Source organism: Ictidomys tridecemlineatus, chromosome Y (assembly GCF_052094955.1).
Source record: "Ictidomys tridecemlineatus isolate mIctTri1 chromosome Y, mIctTri1.hap1, whole genome shotgun sequence".
NCBI lineage: Eukaryota > Metazoa > Chordata > Mammalia > Rodentia > Sciuridae > Ictidomys > Ictidomys tridecemlineatus.
Genome location: NC_135494.1, coordinates 22,238,250 through 22,264,559, shown reverse-complemented (window position 1 = coordinate 22,264,559; position 26,310 = coordinate 22,238,250). Strand labels below are relative to the sequence as shown.

General features: G+C 31.2%; 1 protein-coding gene across 1 annotated transcript in view; it reads right to left on the bottom strand.

The window, feature by feature from the left end:
• The window catches only part of LOC144372102 (zinc finger protein 732-like), a 76,712-nt gene that overhangs the window by 8,013 nt on the left and 42,389 nt on the right, over window positions 1–26,310 (bottom strand). Inside the window, exon 3 of the mRNA XM_078035520.1 lies at window positions 3,506–3,632. Coding sequence (XP_077891646.1) covers window positions 3,506–3,632 — 127 coding nt within the window. The remainder of the gene's footprint in view (window positions 1–3,505; window positions 3,633–26,310) is intronic.

The window sequence follows — 26,310 nt, the reverse complement described above, 5'->3', positions numbered from 1 at the left end:
AAATTCAACATCATAGAAATCAAAAATGTAATAATAGGAGACATCAATCCCCAATTAATGCAAAGAATAAAAAATAGAATTGCATTATTACCCAAGGAATAAAAAAATAAACCGTTCAAATAACATTAAAAACCATTTTGGTTTACAGAGGCAATATTCTCTGTAGTCTCTGGAATATTATTCCAAAGAAATCAGGTTAAACGCACAAAACAAATGTTAACAGATATTACAATATTGAAGTTGCATTCTAACATAACATAAAAAGACAGAAATCAAAAGCAAAAGTGATATTTAAAATTTATGAATATGAGTTTAAAACCAAATTCAGCAATTAAGCAAGGCCCTAAGCAACTTATCTAGTCATTGTAACAAAATTATATATAAAACAGCTGCCAGCCAGGCATGATAACACACACTTTTAATTCAAGAAGCTTGGGAGTCTGAGACAGCAGGATTGTGAGCTCAAATCCAGCCTTATCAAAACAAGGTGGTAAGCAACTGAAGGAGAGCATGTTTCTAAATAAAATACAAAATGGGGCTTGGGATGTAGCTCAGTGGGCAAGTGCCCCTAAGGTCAATCCCTTCCCAAAAAAGGGGTGTAGATGTGGCTCAGAGAATAAACACCTCTGATACAGAAAAAAAGCCTAAAGCACCAAAAGTAATCTATGAAGTCCATGTAATACCAATCAAATAATCAATATTATTTTTGCATGTACAAAATAAGTTATTTGAACAATTCTATGAAATATTCTGTGTACATACATAACTACACATATTAAAATAAAAAAATGCTTCCCTAAATAAATACAATAAAAGTTACAATATTTAATAGAGCATTTTAACTTGAGGTTAAGTGAGGAAGACATGAGTAATAAAACTAACATCACATCAATTAGCCCTCAACTTGATGGTCAAATCAAAATATATTTACAGATCTACTCTCATTAAAACAACATTCAATAGAGACCAATGTGGCAAACCAATCAAATTACATTTCACATGACTACATGTAGGTGATTTAGAATGAAATATAAAAACTTTTAAAATTTTACAAAGATAAGAAATTGTATAATATTTATAATAATCAACTTTTAAGATAGTATATTAAGTGAAATAGTAATACCAATAAAAAAAAACAAATACCAGGTAACTCTATGTATGAGAGAGATCTACTGTAGCCAACTATAGAAACCAAAAAGAATGGCATCAGGGATGAAAAGGTGAGACAAAGGATCACTTGTTTGGAGGAAAAATAAACATACTTTTTATGTGACACACACATTCTAGAAAAAAAATCTTACAAAACAATTTATATGAACACTACTGAGCAGTAAATTCAAAATATGTAAGACAGTAAGTTCAGAAAAGTTATACAGTGTACAGTTTTTATCAAAATTAAAAATTTCAAAAATACATAAAAGATAAACAGAATTGGAAACATCTTTATGGTACCTTTAAAATACTAAAGTCTTACTCCTAGACAAAAGAATAGATTTATATATAGAGAGATAATGAATATGCCATTAATTCTAGCAACTTGGAAGAAAGGCTGAGGCATGGAAATAGAATTTAAGCTTCAGCCACTTAACAAGAGTCTATTGTAAACTAAAAGTCAAAAGGGCATGATGATGTAGCTCAGTATTATAAGAGTTGAATCCATTGTGTGTGTGTGTGTGTGTGTGTGTGTGTGTGTGTGTGTGTGTGTGTGTTAGGGTATAAATATATAAACTTAAATATATTATATAATTAAGCACAAGAACTGAGTATAAACAATGTACTATATAAAATCATATATAAAAAGGGTTAATATTTATACATGTAAAAAAAATCATAGAAAACTTGATTGAAAATTGGAACACGGTTCACGTGCAGTTTAACTTCAACTAATGTTTTCCTAAAGTGACAAATCATCGTAATTTCTGTTCAATTATAATATATAGATATAGAAATAAAAAAATATCACGCATGTGAGAAAACCTAATGAACAACACTGAAGTTCTCTATAGAGTGAAATTCAAAAAAAAAAAACAAAAAAAAAAACAAAAGAATTAGAACAATGTAACCCACAAAATTCTGGATAATTGTATTTCAATAGAAATATTTCTTTTTACTTTTTTTGTAGTGATAGGTGGACAGAATGCATTTATTATATTTGTTTATTTTTATGTAGTCCTAATCATCAAACACAGTACCGCACACATGTGAGGAAAGCCCTCTGCCACTAAACTACAGCCCCGGCCCTGAAAATTCTTCTTTAAACCACATTGATCAGCTATACTTACATAACCATTAGGAGCAGGTATTATTAAATACTGCTATTTATTACATGGCAGAAAAATAATAATAAAATACATGTGCAATGTCAAGCTGCTATGTCAATTCTCTGCTTGAAAATACTCTTCACCAGAGTGTTATCAGCCTCAAATATGATCTCTGGCACACAGCTCCTGGGAATAAAAGAACTCTCTTTATAGATAAGCACAATGTTTCACTGAGCCTAAAACTGTCTACATAACAGAAGGTTTATACAATGGACTTTCTTGAGAGCTACACAAAACTCCTAACATTGCACATTACAAGTAAGTATATAACTGAGGAATAAGGTGCATAATGTTACTAAGTTGGTAACCTGCCTAGTAATAAAATGAACAATATGTAGTAGTGATGCCAATGAATTAAATTAACCTATTGATAGGAGGCAGATTGGCCTTCTTGCCATTATCCCACCTTTCCTGCCTCTTGACTCTGTCTTTTTTTTTTTAAACAATGCTTTGTGTATTTGAATGTAGGGAGATCACTGAAGAACAAAAAGGAGCTTAAATAATTCATATGCATGATAAACACAGAGCATGCAATGCTCTTTAATTATTGCAACAGAAATAAACCTAGGCTTGAAAAAATTAATTTTTTGTGTCAGATTTTAGCTTATCAATTAACATTTTTAAAAGTGAATTCCTCTTTGAAATTTGAACCTCTTATCTGTACTCTTTGCTTCATTGATTTCTACCCACTTTGTATATTTCTGCTGTCAATTTTCTCTTCAAATTTCAAGGTTATTTTTTGGGGGGGAAGAAAGGTGACCAAGGATAACTTACAGAGAGCAAGATGTTTTTGATGGAAAATGGAGTATGTCACATTTTGTTATTTTCTTCATAACTACAGAAGGCTTTTTAATATTTTCCTCAATAGAAAAAAATAAAGAGAAAACACCCTTAAGATTCTACACAATTATTTTCCAAATCATTTTTTCAGACAAAAACACTAAAATACTTTGAAACCATTTTTATTCTCTACATTGTGAGCACTAATTAGAAATGATGTTAAAGATAAAGAAAAATATTTAACACTTTCTTTTCTACAAAAACAAATGCCCAATCTTTGTTTTAAAAAAACAAGAAACTAAAACGTTTTCATGCAAAATAGAAGCTGGCATAAGATACACTATACAGTTAAAAAATTAAATATTGGTTTCAAATTAGAAGTTCTGAATAAAATTTAGGCTCACCAATAAAGAGTAGGTGTCTACAGATCTCTAACATCACATCTCCATATAAAGTCTGCTGAGAAGGGTCCAGGCATTTCCATTCCTCTTCTGAAAAATCAATGACCACATCCCTTAATGTCAATGGTTCCTGAAGTAAAAATGAATAAATACACATCACATAAACCATATGATTCATGACAAAGTATTTAACTTCACAAAAATTTTAATGAGTTAAAAGAGATGGTTTTCACATATGGTAGTGATGTCAACCGTTCAATAACATACTTTTTTTATGGTGCTGGGGATTGAACCCAGGGCCTTGTGCATGAAAGGGAAGCACTCTACCAACTGAGCTATAACCACAGTGCCAATAATTTGTTATAAGCAGTAAAATTGGTGGATAAATTTGGTATAATGAAACCCAGGGAGCAGCGCATGAGAAGCAAAACACTGAAGCAAAAAAGTGGAGAAAATCCAACATAATTTCAAAGGATAAATAATAGTTGCAATTAGTTATTGAATATTCAAAAGAAGCACAACAAACAAAGCAATGATACTTGAGACATACATAGAAAAAATATAAGTAATAACTATACTTATACAACAGTTGTCACCTTAGCGTTTTGAAGACATAAGAGATCATTAAAGACACACCAAAACTTTCAACAGTCCACATATTTATTTGAATGGTTATCTCCAAAGTTGTCTATCTTCTCATTATTTAAACATACCATAAATCTATACTATATTTTAAAAAATTATTTTTACTTCTTCAGACCACAATATCACAACTCACTTCTAAAACAATAAATTTTTTAACTATCAAACTATTACAAAAAACTTAGGTACTTGGGTCAACTTGAATTACATGGAACAAAGTTATATAACAAAGATTAAAAATAAAAAAAAAAACACATTAAGTGAACAGACTGTTAATCTCTCAGTTCATAAGGAAACTGACACATCAGGTTTAACATTCCCAGATTTGTAAAACCACTCTCACTGTAAAACTGTATCCTCACCTGGATCATTTCAAAGTATAAAGTGAGAGAATACTAAGCAGTTAAGAACAAAAATTCTGAAAGGTGCTGGCACCCTAAATGCCTCCCTGACTACATAGAAATACATATTTTTCCAGAGTCTCACTTATCAATAGTGAACCAACACATACATGAAGTTAGTTTAACATTCTGTGTGAAGTCTTTCTTCTGAAACAGCATTATTTTTTTTTAATTAGAGATTAAACTCAGGAGCTCTCTACCCCTTAAATGCATTTCAAGAAGTTTTTATTTTTTTTTAATTGTGATAAATGGGATTACAAAGTTGCTTAGGGTCTCTATATTACTGAGATTGGACTCAAATTTACTATCTTCCTATCTCATTTTTTCACATCACTGTGATTACAGGTGTGTGCCATGACTCCTGACTCTGCAACCACTTTTGATACCAAATGTGTGAACAACAACCAATATTTCAAAAATTAATAGTCTCATAATTCAATTCTGATAACATCTAGTACATATCCCACACAAGGCTTGTGTTATGCCTATAAAATTTTCCTAAATAAAGTGCCAGTTTCAAGTTCCATAATAGAATAATATTTATATTTATGATTCATTTCCTATAAATTAGGGGTCTCTACATCTACACAAACAAGTTACTTATTCTGATAAAAAAGAACACACTTATATATACCCGCTTCTTATAAAATATATAAATAGGGAAGTTGACAATTGAAACCTTGCATAGAATATAAAAAAATGACAGAGGAAAATGGGACACCTTATAGGCCATTTTAGGAAATAACTGGTTAAAGATATTACCTCCAATTTTTCTGTTCTACTACAGAAGAGCTCCCTTCCTAATATGATTTAGAAGATCCTCACTATTTAAAATATGATGGTTTAGAAACTCAATCAGAATATTCACATTGTTGTCCATAAAAAAATTAATTGAACACTTTTATATTCATGGGTAACAACAAAATATTTGTTTAAAAAAAGAAGTGAAACTTAAGTCTCTCCTTTATGTGAAACCCTTAGAATATTAAGCCATCTCATGTAAGCCCCAAACAAATACACACAATTTTCTTAAAACTTTTAAGTATTTGTTGGCTTCAAGGTAAAGAAATCTTCATCTGGAATTTTGATTTATTTTTTGGTAAGGGGTCATTCTACAACTAAGATATATTCTAGGCATTTTATTTTTTTATTTATTTTTATTTATTTTTTATTTTTTGATACAGTATCTCACTAAGTTGCTACACTAAGCTTCAGGTTTGATCTTTCTTTCTCAACCTCCAGATTGTTGTGATTACTGGCATGGCCTAATGTGCCCAGAATTTTATGAATTTTCTAACCTCCTTTGGTCCATTTTACTTTCACTTTACTTATTTGCTAATTTTTCTATTAAAAAAAAAAAACAACCTTGACAGCCTAAGATTTTGGATGCATTCATATCTTATGTTTGATGAATTTGAAGTACTGCAATGTAGATTTAGAAAAAGAAAAGCTGCTTATTGCCTATCTCTGAATTTTTCTAACCTGACATTCTAGAAATAGCTCCACAGCAAGAAAAATTATAGCCATAGATCCAACTAAGATCTTACTTAACCTTCAATGATGTTCTTTTACAGGCTCAAAAAATTACCTTAGTTTGAATACAATTTGATTTGAAATTTAACTCTATCTTTTCTCTTTGGAAACTTTTTTTTAAACCTTTCAAATATTAGTGACAAATTACATTTTATATGTAATAAAAATATTAGAATAAGTGAGATGCTCAATCCATATAAAATTTACTTAAATATTTAGTTACCACCCCAAACATGAAGCACTACATTATGTCTTCCAATTAGCATATAGTGAGTTTTTCCTTGAAGACATCTGCACAAACACAGTAGGATTATTTTTTTTTCCTAAATCCTTGCTACAGTTTATTCTCCTTTCAAATTTTGGCACATTATAAAATATCTTCCCTAGGTGAGTAAGAAAATGGAAGTCAAAAATCATATTTGCCTTTTTTTCAGTTACAAAATCAATGTATCTGAGCAGCAATGTATTTCTGTGGAGCTGAACCTAACATTGGGGGAAAATAATATTAATATTCCAATATTTGATGTTTACATGAATCCTATAAAAGATATCTCTATAATCTCTAGAGTATCTAGAGTATTCATCTAGTTAAACAAGGTGCCCCATTCCCTGACCACAAGGTAGTCTGTATGAAAAGAGGATTACACCCAGGTTGGTATTCTCTAGGTAATTCAACATGGGAGCTGTGGGCACCTTGGGTTAGCTTCATGTAATTTTTACACCACGGTCACTCAAAGACATGGCAGACACTTAAGAGACATCATACTCTAAAGTTTCTTAAGGGGACCCCAAACTTGCTATCTATGCTTATGAAAGACAAATAGACAAAAGGTTCAAAGATGTTTTTAATTTTAATACTAAAGATTAAACTCAGCAGTGTCTACACACTGAGCAACTTCCCCCTTTCCTTTTTATTTTATATTCTCAATATATTGATCCTCTTGCTTTAGCCTCCTAAAATGCTGAGACTATGAACATGCATCTTCACACACAGAATTAGGTACAAATACTTTTTAAAGTGTTTCATGTTATAACTCCATGTTCCTTTCATGTAAAAGTACAACCATACACATGCACATACACACTCATTCACTTTTAAAAATTCCATCCAAAACCAAGGAAAAGATGAATTAAAACTATGTGCTATTTGAAATGTTCCAGGAACCATACTTCATAATATAGTGAATTAGCTGAGAAAAGATGACATTTAGGAAAATCATGCTTACCACACATTTGGAAAATGCACTTTAAAAAGTGGGTGCCATCTGGTAAGGAAAGAGAAACTGAAAATTCCTTGGACCACAGCTCCTCCCAAATATGAATTATTTACATGAGTCAAAATTCTCATGTCCTGATCCTGTCTATAACATCCACTCTGAATGGGTGTACGCAAGAAAACACAGAGTTACTTTCAGGCCAGGAAGAGGTCACCAATCTGAAACAGGACAAAAAAGCAGAATCCTCACAGTCATCCCCATTCTTAGGGCCAGAGGTGGCAGTATATTGAGCTTTATCAAATTTATAGTAGAGTTAAAAGATTAAAAAGGTGACATCAGGAAAGCCTAGGTTCTCACAATTAGTTTGGACTACTTTTACTCAACCCCTTTATTCTGTTTCATAATGTCGAGCCCTGCAGACTTATCATTTTTGAAAATACTCGAGGGCCTGTGGTGGTTGCTCTGGTAGACTGCTAGTGTAGCATCCATGTGGCAATGGGTTCGATCCTCGGCCCCACATAAAAACAAACTAATGTATCCACCTACAACTAAAGATACATAAATAAATAAATATTTTTTTAAAAAATGCCCTGAGAATCAGAGGAAAAAAGCTTGTGACAGACACACCCAGGCATCACAAAACCTGGAGATGGATCAAGAGATCTGCCTGAGACAGATGAATTTTCTCCCAGATTTTGAAGCCTACCCTCTATTATTTGGTTGTTGCTCTGATTCAATAATTATTACCCTAATCACTTCTGATTGAATAATTTTTACCTGAATAGAGAATATAACAACATCAGACTCCTCTGCCTCTGAGTGCCAGGTGAAACTATTTCAACTAAGGCTTTAGGACCTCAAAATAATGAACTATTAATTATATTTCCTCTCAGACAGAGCCTTTTATGTACTAGAAGACCTGGCCATAGAATGGGACATAAATATTTAATGTTGAATATAAGATCATATCAATTACCAGGAACAATAATGCCAATAATAGATTGAAAAATGCAAATAATAGAGTGAGAATTACTTTACATATTTGGGTTTTAAAACCTTCATATTCTCACTAAATGAGGCTTGTTTGGTTGGTTGGTTCCAGGGATAGACCCAGTGATGCATCACCGAGGATCATTTCCAGTTGTTTTCATTTTTTCATTTTTTTTTCGCCAAAATCTCACTAAGTCTTTGAGGCTGACCCTAAGCTTGTGATTAACTTTTGTTAGTTTTCTGAATCACCAGCATTACAGGTATGCACTCATCTCTTGTTCAGGAATTTTGATGCAGCTAGAGTTTAGAAAAAGTAGATAATCTTCTATAGCATCATGCATAGTTTAAAAAATAAAATGATAAATATGTATAACTGAGCTTTTAGATGTCATAAGTAAAACAAATAAATAATTATAATAATAAATGTCTATAAATTCTTATAATTTATGTTACAACAAATAATTTGTACTATACAATAATTTAAGATATAAAATAATTTAAAATTTTATTACATAAAATTATGATTATAATTTCTATGAAAATTATTTATATTTTAACCCAATATTATTCATAACTTTATTATTCTAATAGAGAAACAAGGAAAATTGTTAGCTAACTACATGTGTTTTTCATTAAACTTTCAAATCTCACACTTCTTTCCACTTCTAATACTTCTCAAGGTAGACCAGCCATATTCCAAGAACTCATTAGCCACATATGGCAAATAGCTGCAACATCAAAAGTATATATTAAGTGCTGTGGTTTCCTACACTGCAAAAAATTTTAATGACTGAAACCCTCTTTTTTTATCAGAGTTGAGAAAACATGTTTTCCTTAACAATATTTCTCCTTTAAAGCAAATGAAAAAGAAATAATATTTTTAGACCCAGGAGGCTACTATGAGAGTTGCCTAAAGCCAGCCATTCTTTCAAACTTATAACTGTTATAGTAACTTTTCATATATTAAAGAACAAACAACTGATGATGCAAGTCCAGGGGGAAGTGTCCTTATATATCTTCATGTCTGTATATACTTTTTGGTTGTGAACAAAAAGATTATATATATTTTTAATTTTTTCATTGGGCCTTCATCCTAGTGATCCAGCTATGGTTGTCTGGCTTATCTTTTGTCGTAGAGTATGCTGTGAGTTAAAGTACTAATAACATTTTCATGTCTATATGCATTTTGGCATTACTCAAAATTATTTTATAGAACTTTTAACATTAAATCAAGAAAAATAAATTCAGTGCTTCTTCCATGCCTAAATCTATGCAGTTAATTTGAAATTATTATGTTTTGAATTCTGGCTTCCTGATTCTATTAAATGTATTTTAAGCTATCAAGTATTACAAACTACCAGAAAACTTACTAATTCATGATTCAAATGAACAGTTTTTGAGTAGGCCAAGATTATATTGACTTATCTGAGCTATTCTGATTTCAGCAAAAATTTTACATGTGTATGCTCCACTATTTGACATGGTTACCCTGTTCCTGGAAGAAAAATGACTGTCCATTTTGGTCTTTTCATTCTCATCCACATGGTCTCTTCTCCTTTATAATCCTTATATGAGCTTCTTCTTCTTCTTCTTAAGATGATGAAGTTTACAAAGATAAAAACTGAAAAAATTCAACATACTTTATGTCTAAGCAAAATACCAGTAGGTTTCCATATTTACCCTCTTCTACTGGATGTAATATAATAGCCATACTTTTTATTCACATATTGGCAAAGATATACTACCTCTTGATAAGGAGAGCTATAACAGAGAATTGCCAATTTGCTGGGATACAGCAAAGTATATGGAACTGGAGATATTTTTGCATTGTATACTCTTTTTTTTTCTTTTCTTTTAGAGAATATTTGTATGTCTATTGTAAATTAATAAAATTTTACAATACCACAGATAGTAAGAGGCTATTCAGGTTTTGAACTCAGAATCACAACTGTCTGTCTCAAAAACTCAAAGATTTTTTTTAGATTATATAATCATGTTACATTTCTATGACTCTTAATATAGTTCAATTGATAATGCTTGCATTGAATGCGAAAGACCCTGGGATAAATTCCTAGCACAAAAAAAAAAATAAATAAATAAATAAAACTTTTTGAGGATTCTAGGAACTAAAAAATTACACCTCTGCTATAGAAGCACATTTTTAGCTTCATATATTTAACTACTTTTTACTATTCAAATACTTTCAAGAACACTCCAGTATTTTTTTAATGGGGTATAATTTGGGTAAATCAATTTGGACTATGCTTTGAAAATTAAGATAAATGATTCATTTTTATTTCTCACCATGAGATAATAGTAAAAATGTGCATAACATACAGTATATATTCAACGTAGTTTATTTATTTATTTTTTATTTTTTGGTATTCATAGTCTATTGTAATTTTGAACCTAGTCTAAACCTAGACATTCTTTTTATGAAATAGTTTCTTGATATGAAAGCAAGAGAACAAAATAGATCTACTGAAAAAATACTTCCTTACCAAACAGTTTGTGTAAATACCTGAAAATTTAAGAAAATCATCTTAAAATAAATAAAATCACCTTTTTTTTTCAACATGGCAAATCTGTTAACTATAAACCCCCACATGAAAGGGTGAAGTGGACAAATCCACACAGCACACAAGGAAAGCACAAAGACTTAAAGCATTTTCAAATGGAAACCAGTGGTTTCCAATTCTGTCTTAAGTGTACAGGTACTTGAAGGGCTCTTTAATTTTAAAAAGAAAAAAATGCATTAAAATAATATAATCCATAACCCTGGATTTCATATGCCTGGAGAAAAACCTAGAAAGATTGGGAAAAAATTACCATGTATAGTAAAACTAAAAAACACTACTTTAAATTAACATCTTTTAAAAAATGAGTTGCAAAGACACATAAGATATATGCGAATGAATGTAGCTAAACAATTTTTCAGTTTTTTGTTTTGTTCTGTTTTTAGCTATGAAAAGTACTTGTGATAAACAACTAACAAATAGAAAAAATTGTATTTTAAATAAAAATTTTGGAGATTCTTGTTGATATGGTACTGGTATTACAGCTTTATGTTTGAAGTGAGTAAGCACATTATGGCAGGAACACATGGCATAAAATTGTACCAGGTGTCAACAATTTTTATGAAATACATACTCTACAAAGAACTAAACAATTCCCAGTAGGCGTTACCTTCTAATGTTTTGACTAAATAAAACCACCTTAGGAACAGACCTCTAATACATGGACCATTATGAGGCAGTTATTTAAACCACAGAACCTGTATTGTATTATTGATGTCCTTTGCATACACTGATCTTTGATAGTCATTTTTTCCCATTCAACTCAGTTAAAAATTACTGGTAATTCACCAGGCACAGGACACAGTTATAAGTGTCTTGATCATGAAACACATTATTTTATCAAAGAATTTAATAGGAGACAATTATTAAAGAAAATTTCTTAAGCCATGGGTTGTGTTGCATGCCAATAATCCTACAATGAAGGTGTCTGGTACTGGTGGATTGCAAGTTCAATGACAGGCTTGGGAACATAGCAAGGTGTCATTTATGGATGCACTTCAAATTGTTCATTTAAACATTCAAGAACATTTGAGTTATCTCTTATATTGGACCATTAGGACTAGTGGGGCCATCAATAATTTTAAATAAATAATTATTCCATTCAGCTTATTCTTTCCTAGTATTTATATGACACTATATTTTATTTTTACTGTTTGCTATGAAAATCATAATTTCCATCTTATCATTTCAACTTAATTAGAGTAAATATTATATCTGTTTACTAAATACAAACTAAAAACCTTACCACAGACTGTTTAATATTCTTAAACTTTTTGTGCAATTACTATAAACATTAATGTACACATTGTATATTCCAAAATACACCATATAATTTTTGTACATAAAAATCATAGGTTATTATAAAACAAAGAGAAACAAGTATCAATCATAAGACTAATAATGTATGCTATCCATGGTGGTACACACCTATAATTCCAGTGACTTGAAAGGATGAGGCAGGAAGATCACAAAGACAAATATTGCCTCTGTTACTTAGCAAGGCTCTAAGTCATTCAGCAAAACGCTATCTCTAATAAAAATATTAAAAAGGTGTGGGAGCTCGAGATACAGCTCAGTGCTTAAGTGTACCTAGGTTCAATCAATGGAACCAAAATAAAGATTTCTAATATATTATAAAACTTAGGCTGTAAGGTAAAACTAACAGGATATATTATTCTTTGTACTGATTTTTTATGTTCTACAAGATACTTTGCTCTCAGCTTTCTAAAGTTTTTAGGAAAGTGAATTCAAGAATTCCAAAGTCACTAAACACTACACAATAAGGAATATAGTGATCCTTTAATACCCCTGGTGAAAACTCTAAAACACATTAGAGATGAAAAACAGTTCTACTTGACCATTGTTAATTTAAGTCTTCACTCTCAAAATTGTATCTACACAATGTAAACACACTTTAGACAACATTCAGCCAGAAATTAACCACATAATACACATTAATCAGAAGCCCAAGTGCATTTGCTTTGTTGACTTTTTCATTTTCTCTAACGTATTCTATTTTTACACACTTCATTTATGAGGACCTTGAAAATATCTACTTTTTAAGTTCTGTCATTACTCATTTGAGGAAAGAACAAAATTAATATAGCAAGAGATAAAAAGATCTTACTTCACCATATTAAAAACATTGGTGAGCATCTCACAAACCTACAATTCAGAAACAAAAAAACAAACAAACAAACAAAAAAGAGAAACAAATACATCCACTCAGAGAAAGAAGTGAAAGAAACATGAAACAGTAAATTTCCTGTTCTCAATTAAGTAGATGACAAAAGCAATGAAGAATTCCTCCAATCTTTAAAACTAAAAACAAATATTTTCAGAAAGTTTGTCAGAATCAGCCCTACACATGAACACTGCAAAATATAAAATATACTCAAAAGTATTTTAACAAAATACTTTATAAAGAATAAGTAATGAGAAGTTATTTAAAACATAGAATATTTCCTAAAGTCACATCTACAGTAAGCAGAAGTTAAGAAATTAAAGAAAAAAGTTTAAATACTAAAAAATTTGAAGAATTTGCTTTACCAAGCTGCTGTTTCTGTTTCTGAAAATATGATTGGCAGCTTTCAATTATAATTTGCAAATATATGCACAACCTGAACAACAATTATTTATATTTGATACTTACCACTTATAATAGCATAATTCTGTTTGGTCACATCATCAATTAAACTTGCAAAAAATCCCTAGATTCTCATTGCTACCAAAGAAAATAATCATAAATATAACAGTTTAAAATAATAGAAAGTCATTCTTTTATAGACATGGATGTTTTTATTATCACAACAGAGGATTAATATCAAAGTATTAGCAAAGCCACACTCTTTCCACAAACTCTGGAAGAGAATCATTTTAAGTTCTAATGGCTATTGGTCTCTTTTCTGTGGTTACATGTTTCTTTTCTTTTTGTAGTAATGCAGCCTTCAAAAGAGTAAAGAGAGACAAACTCTCTGTATCTACATCTATCTACCTATCTATCTATCTATCTATCTATCTAAACATTTGTAACCACAGAAAAGAGACCAGTAGCCATTAAAATCTAAAATGATTTTATATATATATATATATGGATAGATATAGATAACAGAGTGTGAGAGAGAGCACATGGTGCTGTCACAGTAAGTTATGACATTCAAACTTCATAGAATCTGAGAACTGTAGAAATATAGAATGCAGATGCTGCATTGAGTTAGTTTATTCTTGCAGAAAATAATTGAAAGAGTCACACAAAAGGATATTTTATGCACAGTGGATGAAAAAAGAGAGGGAACACAGAGCCAGGAGAATGTAGCAAGAACAGGTTAATTATTCAAAAAAGTGAGTGTAATGGGTGAAAAATGTGACATTATACACTGTCTCTAGTGCAGAGCAGAGGACAGCACCATGTCCAGAGTGCCGGTCTTATTTGTTATTTCTTGAAACCCTGGAAACTCTCTCAATCCCATGGGGCATTGGATTATTCCAACTAATACTCTATTCATACTTTCTGCCTGTCCTTGGTCATCCTCTTACAATAAGCATGCATGATACTTATTTGAAAACTGGTAAAGGAGAAACTACATCAGTGAGCTCTTTTACTTAATTTTAAAGAATTTCCCCTGTATATTTCCATGGATTTATGAACCTAAATGACATTTTTTAATATTTTAGAATGAGGAACACTCAGTGATCAAAGCTAAAATATAAATTGGGAGAAAATACTTGCAAAGTACATATGTACCAAAAAAATGATATGACAGAATGAAAGTGGAGTTATATTTGTGGAAAAAAAAAGATATACCAAAAGAGTATGTTACAGGAAAAACAAAATTTCTAAATTCACTTAATGAAAGAAGAAATATTCAACCATCACATAAATTTTCAAAAAAAAAAAAGAGTATAAATCACTACAACTGAGACAAGTTAACACTAAAGCAAATTCACTATTACATACCAATCAGGAAGGAAAACATGAAAAAGAAGGGGAAAAAAAGATTGAAATTACAAACATGCTAATTTATTAAAATTGTCAAATCCTTTTCTTTGCCATGCAAAAATTTAGAGCCTTGTGGAAAAATTGATTTGGTACTGCCTAAATAGGTAAACATTAATGAGTCATCAGTTCTATTCTTGGGCAACAAAATATTCTGAATGTTTAAACAGGTAATTGCCACTGCAGTTTTCATCATGAAAATAGACTGCATCTGCCATGACCTTCTACATTCCAGATTCCCTAACTCAAAACCCTGGTTACCAAGATTCCCATAAGCCTATGCCCAGTACCACAACAATGTCAGAGTAAAGCATAAGGAATGTGGCATAGTTGAGAATCAAGGATCTGAACCTAGACACAATGGAAAAAAATGCAAACTAGAGAGAGTAGAAGAAAAAGTGGTGAGTGAGTAAAAGAATGGATCTGAGGAGGAAGAAGAAACTGTGAACTGTGTATTAGATGAAAAAAACCTTCATCCCAAGTGAGAGAAAACAAGACATATTGTGGCAGCATAATATTTACCCCAGTGGCCTCATATTTAGAAATTCCTAAAAACTAGAACTTAAAGGTGTAACAGTGTAATCAAACAATTATGCAACATATCTGGCTTCCTGCCCCTACCAGAGATGTCACACTCTTTTTCTTTAAGACTACTAATTTCTTCCTCTCCAGGCACTGCTCATCCAACTTAAATCTGTTGTTTCTCCACTTCTGGACCTGTTCCATTTAAGCTCCCTCAGATTTTCTCCAGTAACTCATACCGATTTTTTTTTCTTTAAACAATCCCACCAAATTCTTATACTCTTGTAATGTCTCATACCTGAACTCTTAATGCGCTATCCCTGACATTTTGAGCTACCCCTCTTTTATTCTGACTCCTGAATCACCCTCCAATTAGTTCCACAAACAAAGCTTTAAGCATATTTGGTGTAAGATTGTGTTTCCTACACAATGCATTACATATTTTACTCATTTTTATATAATTAAATAAATAAATGGTCCCACTCCTGTATATATTAATTATTTTAAAGAATAATACATTAAAAAAAAAGTTGGAATGGAAAAGTTGAAGTTACCACTAGGGTGACTGGAGGGTATATTGAAAGCAATAAGAAATGAAGCTCTTCTCTGTGGCATCATTAATGTTCTGTTTCTTAATAGAAATAGTAGTTACATAGTAGGTTCCACTTTTAATAATTCAATGATCTGTAGTTTTGGTTGCATCATTAAATAAGTTCAAATTATTTCACAAAAGGTTGTGGGGAAGAGACTAAAAAAAGGGCACTAGAAAATACTTTGGGGTAATGAATGAATTAATTCATTAATTCATTATTGAGCTGAAATGTGGTAAAGTGCTTGCCTCACATGCGTAAGTCCCTGGATTCTATTACCAGGACCAAAGAAAAAAAAATTGTAAACTTTTTGAAAATTTGTTAATTTGTAAATGTTTTTGAAAATTAGACACATTTTGAAAAATATGTCTGAGTTATGGTTAAAAAGTAATTACACTATTAAATTATGAATTAAATATAAAACTAAGAATTCATTAGCTGTATGTCAGTCTTAATATTTTGGGAAAGGATATTTTTATAGGTAGAGAGTAGAGGAAAAATACTAACAAAGAAGTAATATTTAAAGATAATAACAGTGAATATAGCATAGAAATTAGCAGTAATTTCAAAAGTTGCATTGAAAATACAACTAAAATTAAAAGAATTCTGGTAAATTTCACAAGTAAAATTTTATGTATTAGTAAAATTTTAAAGTATTATTTATGTATTATATACTTTTAAAATGTATGGTGTGTATAATGATGCCTCATTTAATGATGCGGATGCATTCTGGAAAATGCACCATAAGATGATTCTGTTATTTTGCTCTTGATGCAGGGTACTTACATAATTCTAGATGATATACACCACTATATACCTAGGTTATTATTTAGCCATTAGAGTACATAAAACATTGTGCCACACATGACTGTAGGATTTAAAATGAGCTACATATTTAACTCATTATTCTGTATAATTACATAAATAAATCATAAATATAGATCTCATAATGAGGTGAAAAATTAGCCCTGTGGAACTAAAGATATAATATTTAAAAAGACTCTTACAATTTACACAATGATAACACACAGAAATTGAACTACAATAAAGCGGAAAAAATGGCAACGTTTCCAAAGAAATTTGCATAAAAATGGAGTATCTGAATAAAAAAAATGCCATTGTATCATTTCTTGGTATGACTTAATAAAGCATTCACAGGTAATAATAATAATAATAATAATAATAATAATTTAATATAAAAGAAAAACATAAAATATTCAATGTTTTTATAAGAAAGAAATTTATACAGTATATCTAGTGGTGGTGACTGTAAAACCAGCTATTTAGAAGGAAAATGAAGAAAAATTTCAATATCAAAATTAGCTTAAGCATCTTAGTGAGATGCTTACTCAAAATAAACTTGACATATGACAGTCAATGTGCCTGAGTAATATGGTACACCTTTCTTTAATTATCTAAAATAATAAAATAATAATATTAACAGACATAAGTATGGTTGTTTGTTTCCAAATTTAAATGTTACCTTTATAGCAAAACAGATTGTCACATTCATAGAACTAAGAATACAGAAAAAATTATACTTATCTATGTTCATGCAGGGGCATCCATGGGCTTAAAACCCTGAGATCGGGACAGAGAAGTTAAATCACAAATAATTTGGTTTATGCATTTATGAATGTTCAGCACACAAAGAGCTCCAGTCTCCAGCTTGTCTGTCTAAAAATTTTATGACAGCCAACTTTTCCCAGCAGGAAATTTTTTCTTCACTGACTGATGTAATCTCTTAACATCTTCCATTCAATGGAAGAAAAAGTCCAGAGTTCAGAATTTGAGGTCCTGCTTCTCAGACATATAGAAAGCACAGGAGAAAAAAGCAACTCAGTCACCTATATACCAGCAACACTTTTATGCAGAGAAAAAAAATACATCTGGATTTGGGATTCTCTCTTGATGATCATACCAATCAGTACCACAAAATCTGAAAAGATCCCATGCATCCAGAACAAAGCTCTCCACATATGCTCCAATCCATAGCTGAAGATACCATGATTGGATAGGATAGAATGTTCAGAATTTGAGCTGCTGATGTTTTTCTCACTGAATTGGCCAAAGGAGACTAAGAATGAACTTCTCTATATGAAGATTCATTTTTGCATGAAGTCTGCTGGGAAGTTCCCATCTACTAAAACCACTTCCAGCCATAGTAATTGCTGTTTGAAATGTCTTTCAAAAAGAGTCTCCCTTTCCAGTGTACAGATACAGTCTCAAAACCGTGCACAGTCATTATTGCCTGGCTTTCAGGGTGATTGCATTCTCTCTATAGATTATTTTTATTATCTGAGTAGAAGCACAATCTGGTTTTCCTGAGCATTGAGAAGGAAGTCTAGAAATGAATCTGAAAGAATGACAAGCTCCAGAAATTAAAACTCAAGTAGATAGTTTTAGGCATACCTTTTGTACTTATCATATGTTGGATTGAACAATTATAACCCAAGAGCAACTGAATATAAACTGCTGCCCCTTAGTCTGAATCCACTGAGCCTACTATCTAAATGACAGGAGATGGCACCACCTCCAGGAATGAATGAGGTCAGAAAGAGTCAAGATAGGCAGGTTCTTGGGTACATTTACTTCACTTTTCTTTTAAGGTGATTAGAATTGTGTACAGATAACAGCTTCTTTAAAAGGCAATTTTTCCAAAAGTGATGGAGTCTAGCCATGCAGTAGTATATTTAAATTAAGCCTTTTATATAGAATAATATCAATGTATGAATTATATGCATACTTATTGTTAATTATTATATGGTCATATATAATGGGCAATAACTTATTTGTATTTAACTTTTCTGATCTATTTTCTAAAAAGGCAGTTAGAGCTCTCAACTGGGAAGTAACCCCATAATGTCCAATACAAATAGTGTTAGGCACAGGTGTAGTTTTTAAGTATTTTAATATATACAATTAAAAACGACATAGTTGAAAATTATTTTAATCACAAAATTGAATATATCAAGAGTAGTATTATTATGTGACAAATATATAATTACTAATAAAAAAGATATATGTATTTAGAACTAAATTCTCACAACTCCCTCTATTTTAAGGCTCTAGAACATCTTAATTCATAGTGGTTACATTCAGTTTTGAGAATATGGCTACTCTGGCCTTGGCGAATCAAAGAGCCTGAGCCCCTTCATTCTATGCAAGAGGTGGGAGAATACACTTTTTAATCAATGCTTTTCCACAAAACCAAACAGCAAAAGTGGCACTACCCTCAGAAAGAGAAGGAAGACAAAACAGACAGAGTCCAAAAGATAATGATGTTCTTTCAATTTGATGCTGAACACAAACTTATTTTCATTTCAGATGTCAGACAGTATAAAAGAGAAGACAGAGTTTTAAGAGTTGGATGTCTCATTTTGGTATATCTTTTTATAGCTTTGACTCTAAAACTTAAATATATTAAAGACAAACATCTTATTTTGCAACTTAGCCTTTCACCTAATGCGTAGGATGTGATAATGTTTCCTCATTTGATATGAGGTACTGTGAGAGTTTTCATCAATGTGATGTATGCATGTCTGCATAAGCTAATAGCACCTCAGTAATGGTCCGGACTTAAATTAGGGAAAAAGAAAAACAGTACCAATAAGGCAACTGCAGTTTTCCACAGAATTTTCTCAAAGTATGACAGAATCCTGATTTCCAATTATAATTGATAGATGAGTCAGCCTAGAGATTATTAGATGATGATTGGTCTTCAATTAATTCATGCTGGCCTTATCTGTTTTTTCATGGTAGAAACAGTTAGCTGATGACTGCTTAACTTCAGAGGGTAAGCTATCATCCTCACCAGAAGCACCTTAATTCTCTGCTTTGATAATTCCTCCTCTAATGTGGGCTTGTTATTTTGTACACAACAGGATTTGAAAAGCAAAATCAAAATAAATAAAGACCTTTTGATTCTAGGAACCATACTATTCACTTTCATCTTTACTGGTTCCTATGGGCCACAATAAATTAAAAAAAAAATGCCAGGCACAGTGGTGCATGACCAGAATCCAAGTTGCTTAGGAGACTGAGGCAGGAAGATTGTTAAAAAAAAAGTTTAAACTTAACCTCAGAAATGTCAAGGAACTAAGAAACTCAGTAAGAACCTGTCTAAAATAAAATACAAAATTGTGGCTCCATAGCCAAGTGCTGCTGAGGTCAATCCCTAGTACTCCAAACTCCCACAAAATAAAAAAAAAGAAAGAAGAAAAAAAGAAGGAAGGAAGGAAGGAAGGAGAAAAGACAGAAGAAAAGAAAGAAGGAAGGAGATAGGGAGGAAAGAAAAGAAAAGAAAAGAAAAGAGAAAAAAGAAATATTAGATCTTGAACTAGAAAACAGATTCTGCATTTTAACAGGTCAAGATAAAAAACACAATACCTAGTTTATAAGTACAGAAAAGAATAAATAATTGCTTATATCATGCACTCTATATCATACTACCCTATTTTATACATGAAGATTATATAATGATTTGAAGAAAATAAATGTGTTCAAATATCCACAGCTATTAAGCAGACTAGGTAGAATTCAGAATCAACTATGCATGTGACTCTAAATCCCCCAAATTTCCACTGGACCACATACCACAAGCAAATTCTCTTACTCTTTGAGTTTTTGAATAGAGAAATACCAGAAAAACAGGATCTTTGTTCATATTATGTATATCACTGATGGAAATAATATACTCAAGAATGTTCTTCTGAAGCTTCTAGAAAGGACTTGAAATAATTTTGAGTAATGGCTAAAGTCTCAATTTAGAAAATCAAATATCAACAATACATTTTCATGAAAATACTACAATGCATTCCACAAGAATTGTGATAAAATATTGTTTAGAAATTCTATAAAAAATACTTCATCTGTTTCCCAAACGTGCTAAGAAGGAAAAATGAAAACCCATAAAAGAGAGTGTAGCAGAACCAGCACTTTTAAATAAGATACCAAAGAATGCACTAGAATTCTCTGATGAGAATACTATCTGCGTCTTCAACATGAAGCTACATGGAACGTGTGTCAATACAAAATGATTTTTAAATGACATAAATTGGAAGTAAATTCCAGATTATGATATATATGCATTGATAGGATAACATCTTAAATTTAATTGCAAGAATTATTCTAAATATTTAATGGAAAGAAATCCAAATATTAGTTTTAGTTAAAAAAATATGAATACAAATTAATGAAAAACAAATAATAATTTAAATAAATATCAATTCTACAACACACCTGATGTAAGTGAAGCCACCCCTGTCACAAGAGTGGATCCTGGTATAGAGATGAAAATTCAGTGTCAGCTATCAACTAAAGAGGCCACATTTATCCTAAAGTTTTTTGATTACTAACACTTCTGTTAATAAGTGAGAATAATTTCCAATAATACAGGTGAAAAATATTGCATCACTGTGAACTACTTAAACTAACCAAGAATGGTAGCACAAACCTAAAATTAAAGTGGCTCAAGAGGCTGAGATAGAAAAACAATAAGTTCAAAGATAGTATCAGGAACCTATTTAGGCTCTAAACAACTTTGAGAAATTCTGTCTCTAAATAAAAATAAAAAGGTATAGGAATGTGGATCAGTGGTGCAGTGCCCCTGGGTTCAACCCCAGGTACAAAAAAAAATTTTTTTTTTGAAATATTGTGCTTCAATTTTTCTCACTAGTTGTTCTTGTTTATGTCTCATAAAATTAAGTAAAAAATATCTATTGTTACATAGTATATCTTATTGACATTTATATATCCTATCACCTTAAGCATCATAATTATTTGAATATTCAGGTAGTACATATATGAACAAGATCAGACAATACAACAATGAAAAAAAACTGAAAGCATATAAGTAAACTTCACACTTCCAGTCAATTTAATTTTGAAAATTTTGTTAGAAATATTAAATGGAGAATAAGTAGTCTATGCCTTAAGCAAGATTGATATAAATGCATATTTGTTTCAAGTTATGTTATTGGATTTTAGATGACATTATGTACAATATTTAATATGAAATGTATCTTACACCAGAATATGAGTTAAAAGTATAAAACTTAAGAAAAAAATGATTACATATTTCTAAATTAGTTTTAACTGTGAAATCTTAGTTATGCTTCCAAAGTAAAAATAAAAAATAATAAATTTGACTTGAAACAACTTCTGTACAAAAAATCACCTCAACATGAAAGTGAAGACATAATTATGAAGTTTTCCTTTCTGTTTTCAAAAAAGTATTTGTTCCAATTTCTCACATTGGCTAGATGGCAGTCAATCCTCCTTATTAAAAAGCTGATTGAGCCCACAGCCTATATATATTATATATACACATACATATATATAAATATATAATTTTTAGGATCTCACACTCCAGTGTCAAAATGCACCCTTCATAATTATCCCACAATAAGAGACTCAACCATTTAAAGACGTTATATATCCCAGAGACCCTCAAATTTTTCAAGCTGTTAAGTCAATGATAAGTCCTAAGATCTAGATGACTTCATAGCACTTGACATGTACAAATTTCAGACACAGTTCTAATTTGTTTTTGTGAGACTGTTGACTAAACCACTATGTGTTTATTTTCTGCACCATTCTTTTGTTCCTTTTGCCTATCCAAATGCAACTATTTTACATTATGTAAAAAAAAATTAACCTTTGCAAAAAAATACCCTAAAATGGATCAATATGGAAAAGAAAAATAGGTCATTATGCAGAAAATGGAAAATCTCATTCCTCTTTGATATAAACATAAAATTAACTTGGTGATTTTTTGGTAAGATAAAGAATTACTAGATGAACAAGCATTTACCTCTGAAATATACCAAAAGTAATTAGAAATCTGTCATTCATATAGGAATATTTATTGCAGGACTATTCATAAGAACCAAAAATGTAAAATCAATGCAAGGTAAATAGATAAATGGAAATATGTAAATCTTTACAGTAGAATATTACTCAGCAATATTATCTTTCTGTTACTAGGAATTGAACTCTGGGCCTCACATAGGCTAGAAAAGCACTCTACCTCTTAGCTGTTATCCCAGCAATATTGAACAAGTATGTTTCATGAGAGCACTAAATGTTACAATAAATGTGTACATGGAAACCTTAAACTAATTAAAAATAAGCAGAAAAACTTTAATGTATTTAACAATTAATATTATTTGTAATTTTCTGAGCAAGTAAATTCAAGAAGCAAAAACACATATTAGTCATTGCCAAAAGCTTTCTGAAAAAAAAAAGAAAAAAAATAAAGAAAGAAAAAACTGCCAGTGGACACTAATTTCTTTTCTTCTAAAATAGTTCCTGAAACTAAATTTTGAAATGGTATACATGTGAATATGCTAAATGATAAAGAATTACACCGTGAAAATATTTATAAAATTAATTTTATGTTCACATGTTCTTTGCAGAAATTAAAAGATAAATAATTTATGGAATGCATAAAGCAGTCAAAATTCTAGCCAGTAAAATAGAAAAATAAAAATGTAACTGATTATTGTTCAAAAAGACACTGAGTTTTCATTATGAGATCTACTTACATTTATGTGAATATACTGTGGCTTTTTTAATTTTCATTTTTACTTTGTAATTTTTAATAAGTATATAAAAAAACTATGTCTATACATCAACCACTATTGTAAAGTTGTCTAGTTTTTAATATTCTTATGTTAATAAATATTTGTGTGTGTGTGTGTGTGTGTGTGTGTGTGTGTGTGTGTGTGCACTGATGGAGATCAAACCCAAGATCTTGCACAAGCATGACAGGTGTTTCACTGTTTTGCCACAACCCATATACAAATGTATGTTTTTAATCATGGTTCCTTCTCTCTCTCTCTCTCTCTCTCTCTCTCTCTCTCTCTCTCTCTCTCTCTCCCTCTCACTCTCTCTCCCTCTCTCTCTCTCTCCCCCCCCTCTCTCTCTCTCTCCCTCTCTCTCTCTGCCTCTCTCTCTGCCTCTCTCTCTCTCTCTCCCTCTCTCTCTCTCTCTCTGCCTCTCTCTCTCTCTTCTCTCTCTGCCCCTCTCTCTCTCTCTCTCTCTCTCTCTCTCTCTCTCTCTCTTCAAAACCCATCCACAAACATATATTTTTAATCTTGGTTTCCTCTCTCTCTCTCTCTCTCTCTCCTTTCTTCTCTCTCTTTGTCTCTCTCTCTCTCAGCCCCTTATTTTCTATCTTTTGCTCACTCTCTCTGTTTTGCATTTTTAGACACAGAGGGCACCTTGGGGTCATATACCAATGAATTACATCCCTAATCCTTTTGATTACTTTTTACAGTGGCAGACAGTTTTTCTAAGTGTATTAGGCTGGCCTCCAGTTTATAATCCTCCTGCCTCAGCCCTCATTCCTGAGATTACAGGTATGTCTTGTGATATTTGTCTATTTCTCTCTTTTTGAAAGGATATCTAATGCCAATTTTTAACTTTGTATTATATATATTTCTTATTGCTAAAATTAACATTTATTATGTTCTAATGAACATTCTGCAAATAATCTATTGATTGTTGTTGCTGTTTTGTGAGTGAATAAATATTTTACATGATTAACTACTATCCTCTAATACTTCACACATATGCTTTCTTGTATTTCCTATTTATTTTATATAGAATATAAACTTGATCTCCTTGCAGATTAGTGTTCTCAGTCTCACACACTCCTCAGTTCTCTGGGTTCTCAGCCTCCTCAATCCTGCTTTTGCTCTAGTTAAGTGTCAGCAATCTTCTTATCTATGCTTGTGCATATGTTCTGGGTCTTATTTTAACATAGTAAGGCACAGGTCTGTGTTAAAACAAACAAAAATCATCTATATCTTATGGCCATGTTTTCAGACAGAAGGAACTATGCATAGGGACAGTCAGATTTATGAAAAAGGAGTCACAAGCATTTACTAAAAGACAAAATGAAAACTGAGAAATAAGTTCCTGAGGATAAAGTTCCCTGATGTTATTTACACATATATGAGTAATACATAATTTATCATACATCTGTAAAACTGGCAATTTTGGAAGCTGAGGCCATAGGATTACAAATATAAAGCCAGCTAAGCAAGGACATTCTATTTCTAATTGTGCTCTCTTAAAATCTAATAACTGTAGGGGGGCAGTGGAACACTACTCTAATTAAAGAAATGTTGAAGGTTGAGTCAGGAGGATTGCAAGTTGGAGTCCAACTTCAACAACTTAGTGAGGTCCTATGCAACATAGAGAGACCATGTCTTAAAATTGAAAATACTCAGGCTGTGACTCATTGGTAAAGGGTCAATGGGGTCAATCATCAAAGCCCCTAAAATAATTATTACCTGAAATTTATTAAAAATGAATTAATTATCTAATAGTTCTTCAAATTACAAAATCAGCACTTAGTTCTTAGGTGAAAAAAAATCTGCACTAAACTTTGTTTAGCCTCAATTTTAATTTCTACTTGAAGGAGATAAATTAAATTTGCAAATGAAAGGTACATGATATATATTGTAAATAACTGAAGAATTGTAATGCCCTGAGACCAGGATATATACATTAATTTTAGTTCATTATCCAGGTTCATAAAGTCTAATTATTATAATACTGTGGGTTTAAAACCAGTGTTATTTATATATACACATGCTTTGTGGACGGACTTTTATTTATTTATTTATGTATATGTGATGCTGAGAATTGAACCCAATATCTCACTTGCTCAGCAAGCACCAGGCATGATGGTGTACATCTATAATTTTAGTAAGTTGTGATGGTGAGGCCAACCAATAAGTACAAGACTCCTTGTTATGATGGTGAATTTCTGTAATAACAGTAGCTCAGAAGGCAAAAGCAGGTAATTCTCAAGGTTAAAGGCAAACACAGAAATTTAACAACAAAGAAAAGTTTTTGAACTAACTCAGTGGTTAAGTTTCTCTGGGTTTAATTCCTGATACTAATGAAAGTACAAAACAAATTGGACAACATAAGCAGACATGATTTTGCTCAATTATAGAGCACTGCTAGATTTGATCCCTATTACAAAGAAAAATAAAAATAAGAAGAATAAAATAAAGAGCCACATATTTACTAACGCCAATTCCAGAATGCAATTAAAAAAATAACCAATTAACTAATTAATTAATCAGTGCCTTAGTTATGTTGGTGGGCTTACAGAATTCAGAACAGAGCATTGCTTCTACATATTCACTAGGAGAAAACCTGGATTAAATGAAATTGAATGATAATTTCTCCTCAGGCCATATGAGGGCTGATTTCCACTGGTGAATAATTAATGTGGCACTAAGTACATGCTAGACTAGAAGATACACATCCTGAAGCCTTCGGTTGCACTCTGAAAAAAAAGTGTATATTAGTAGAAT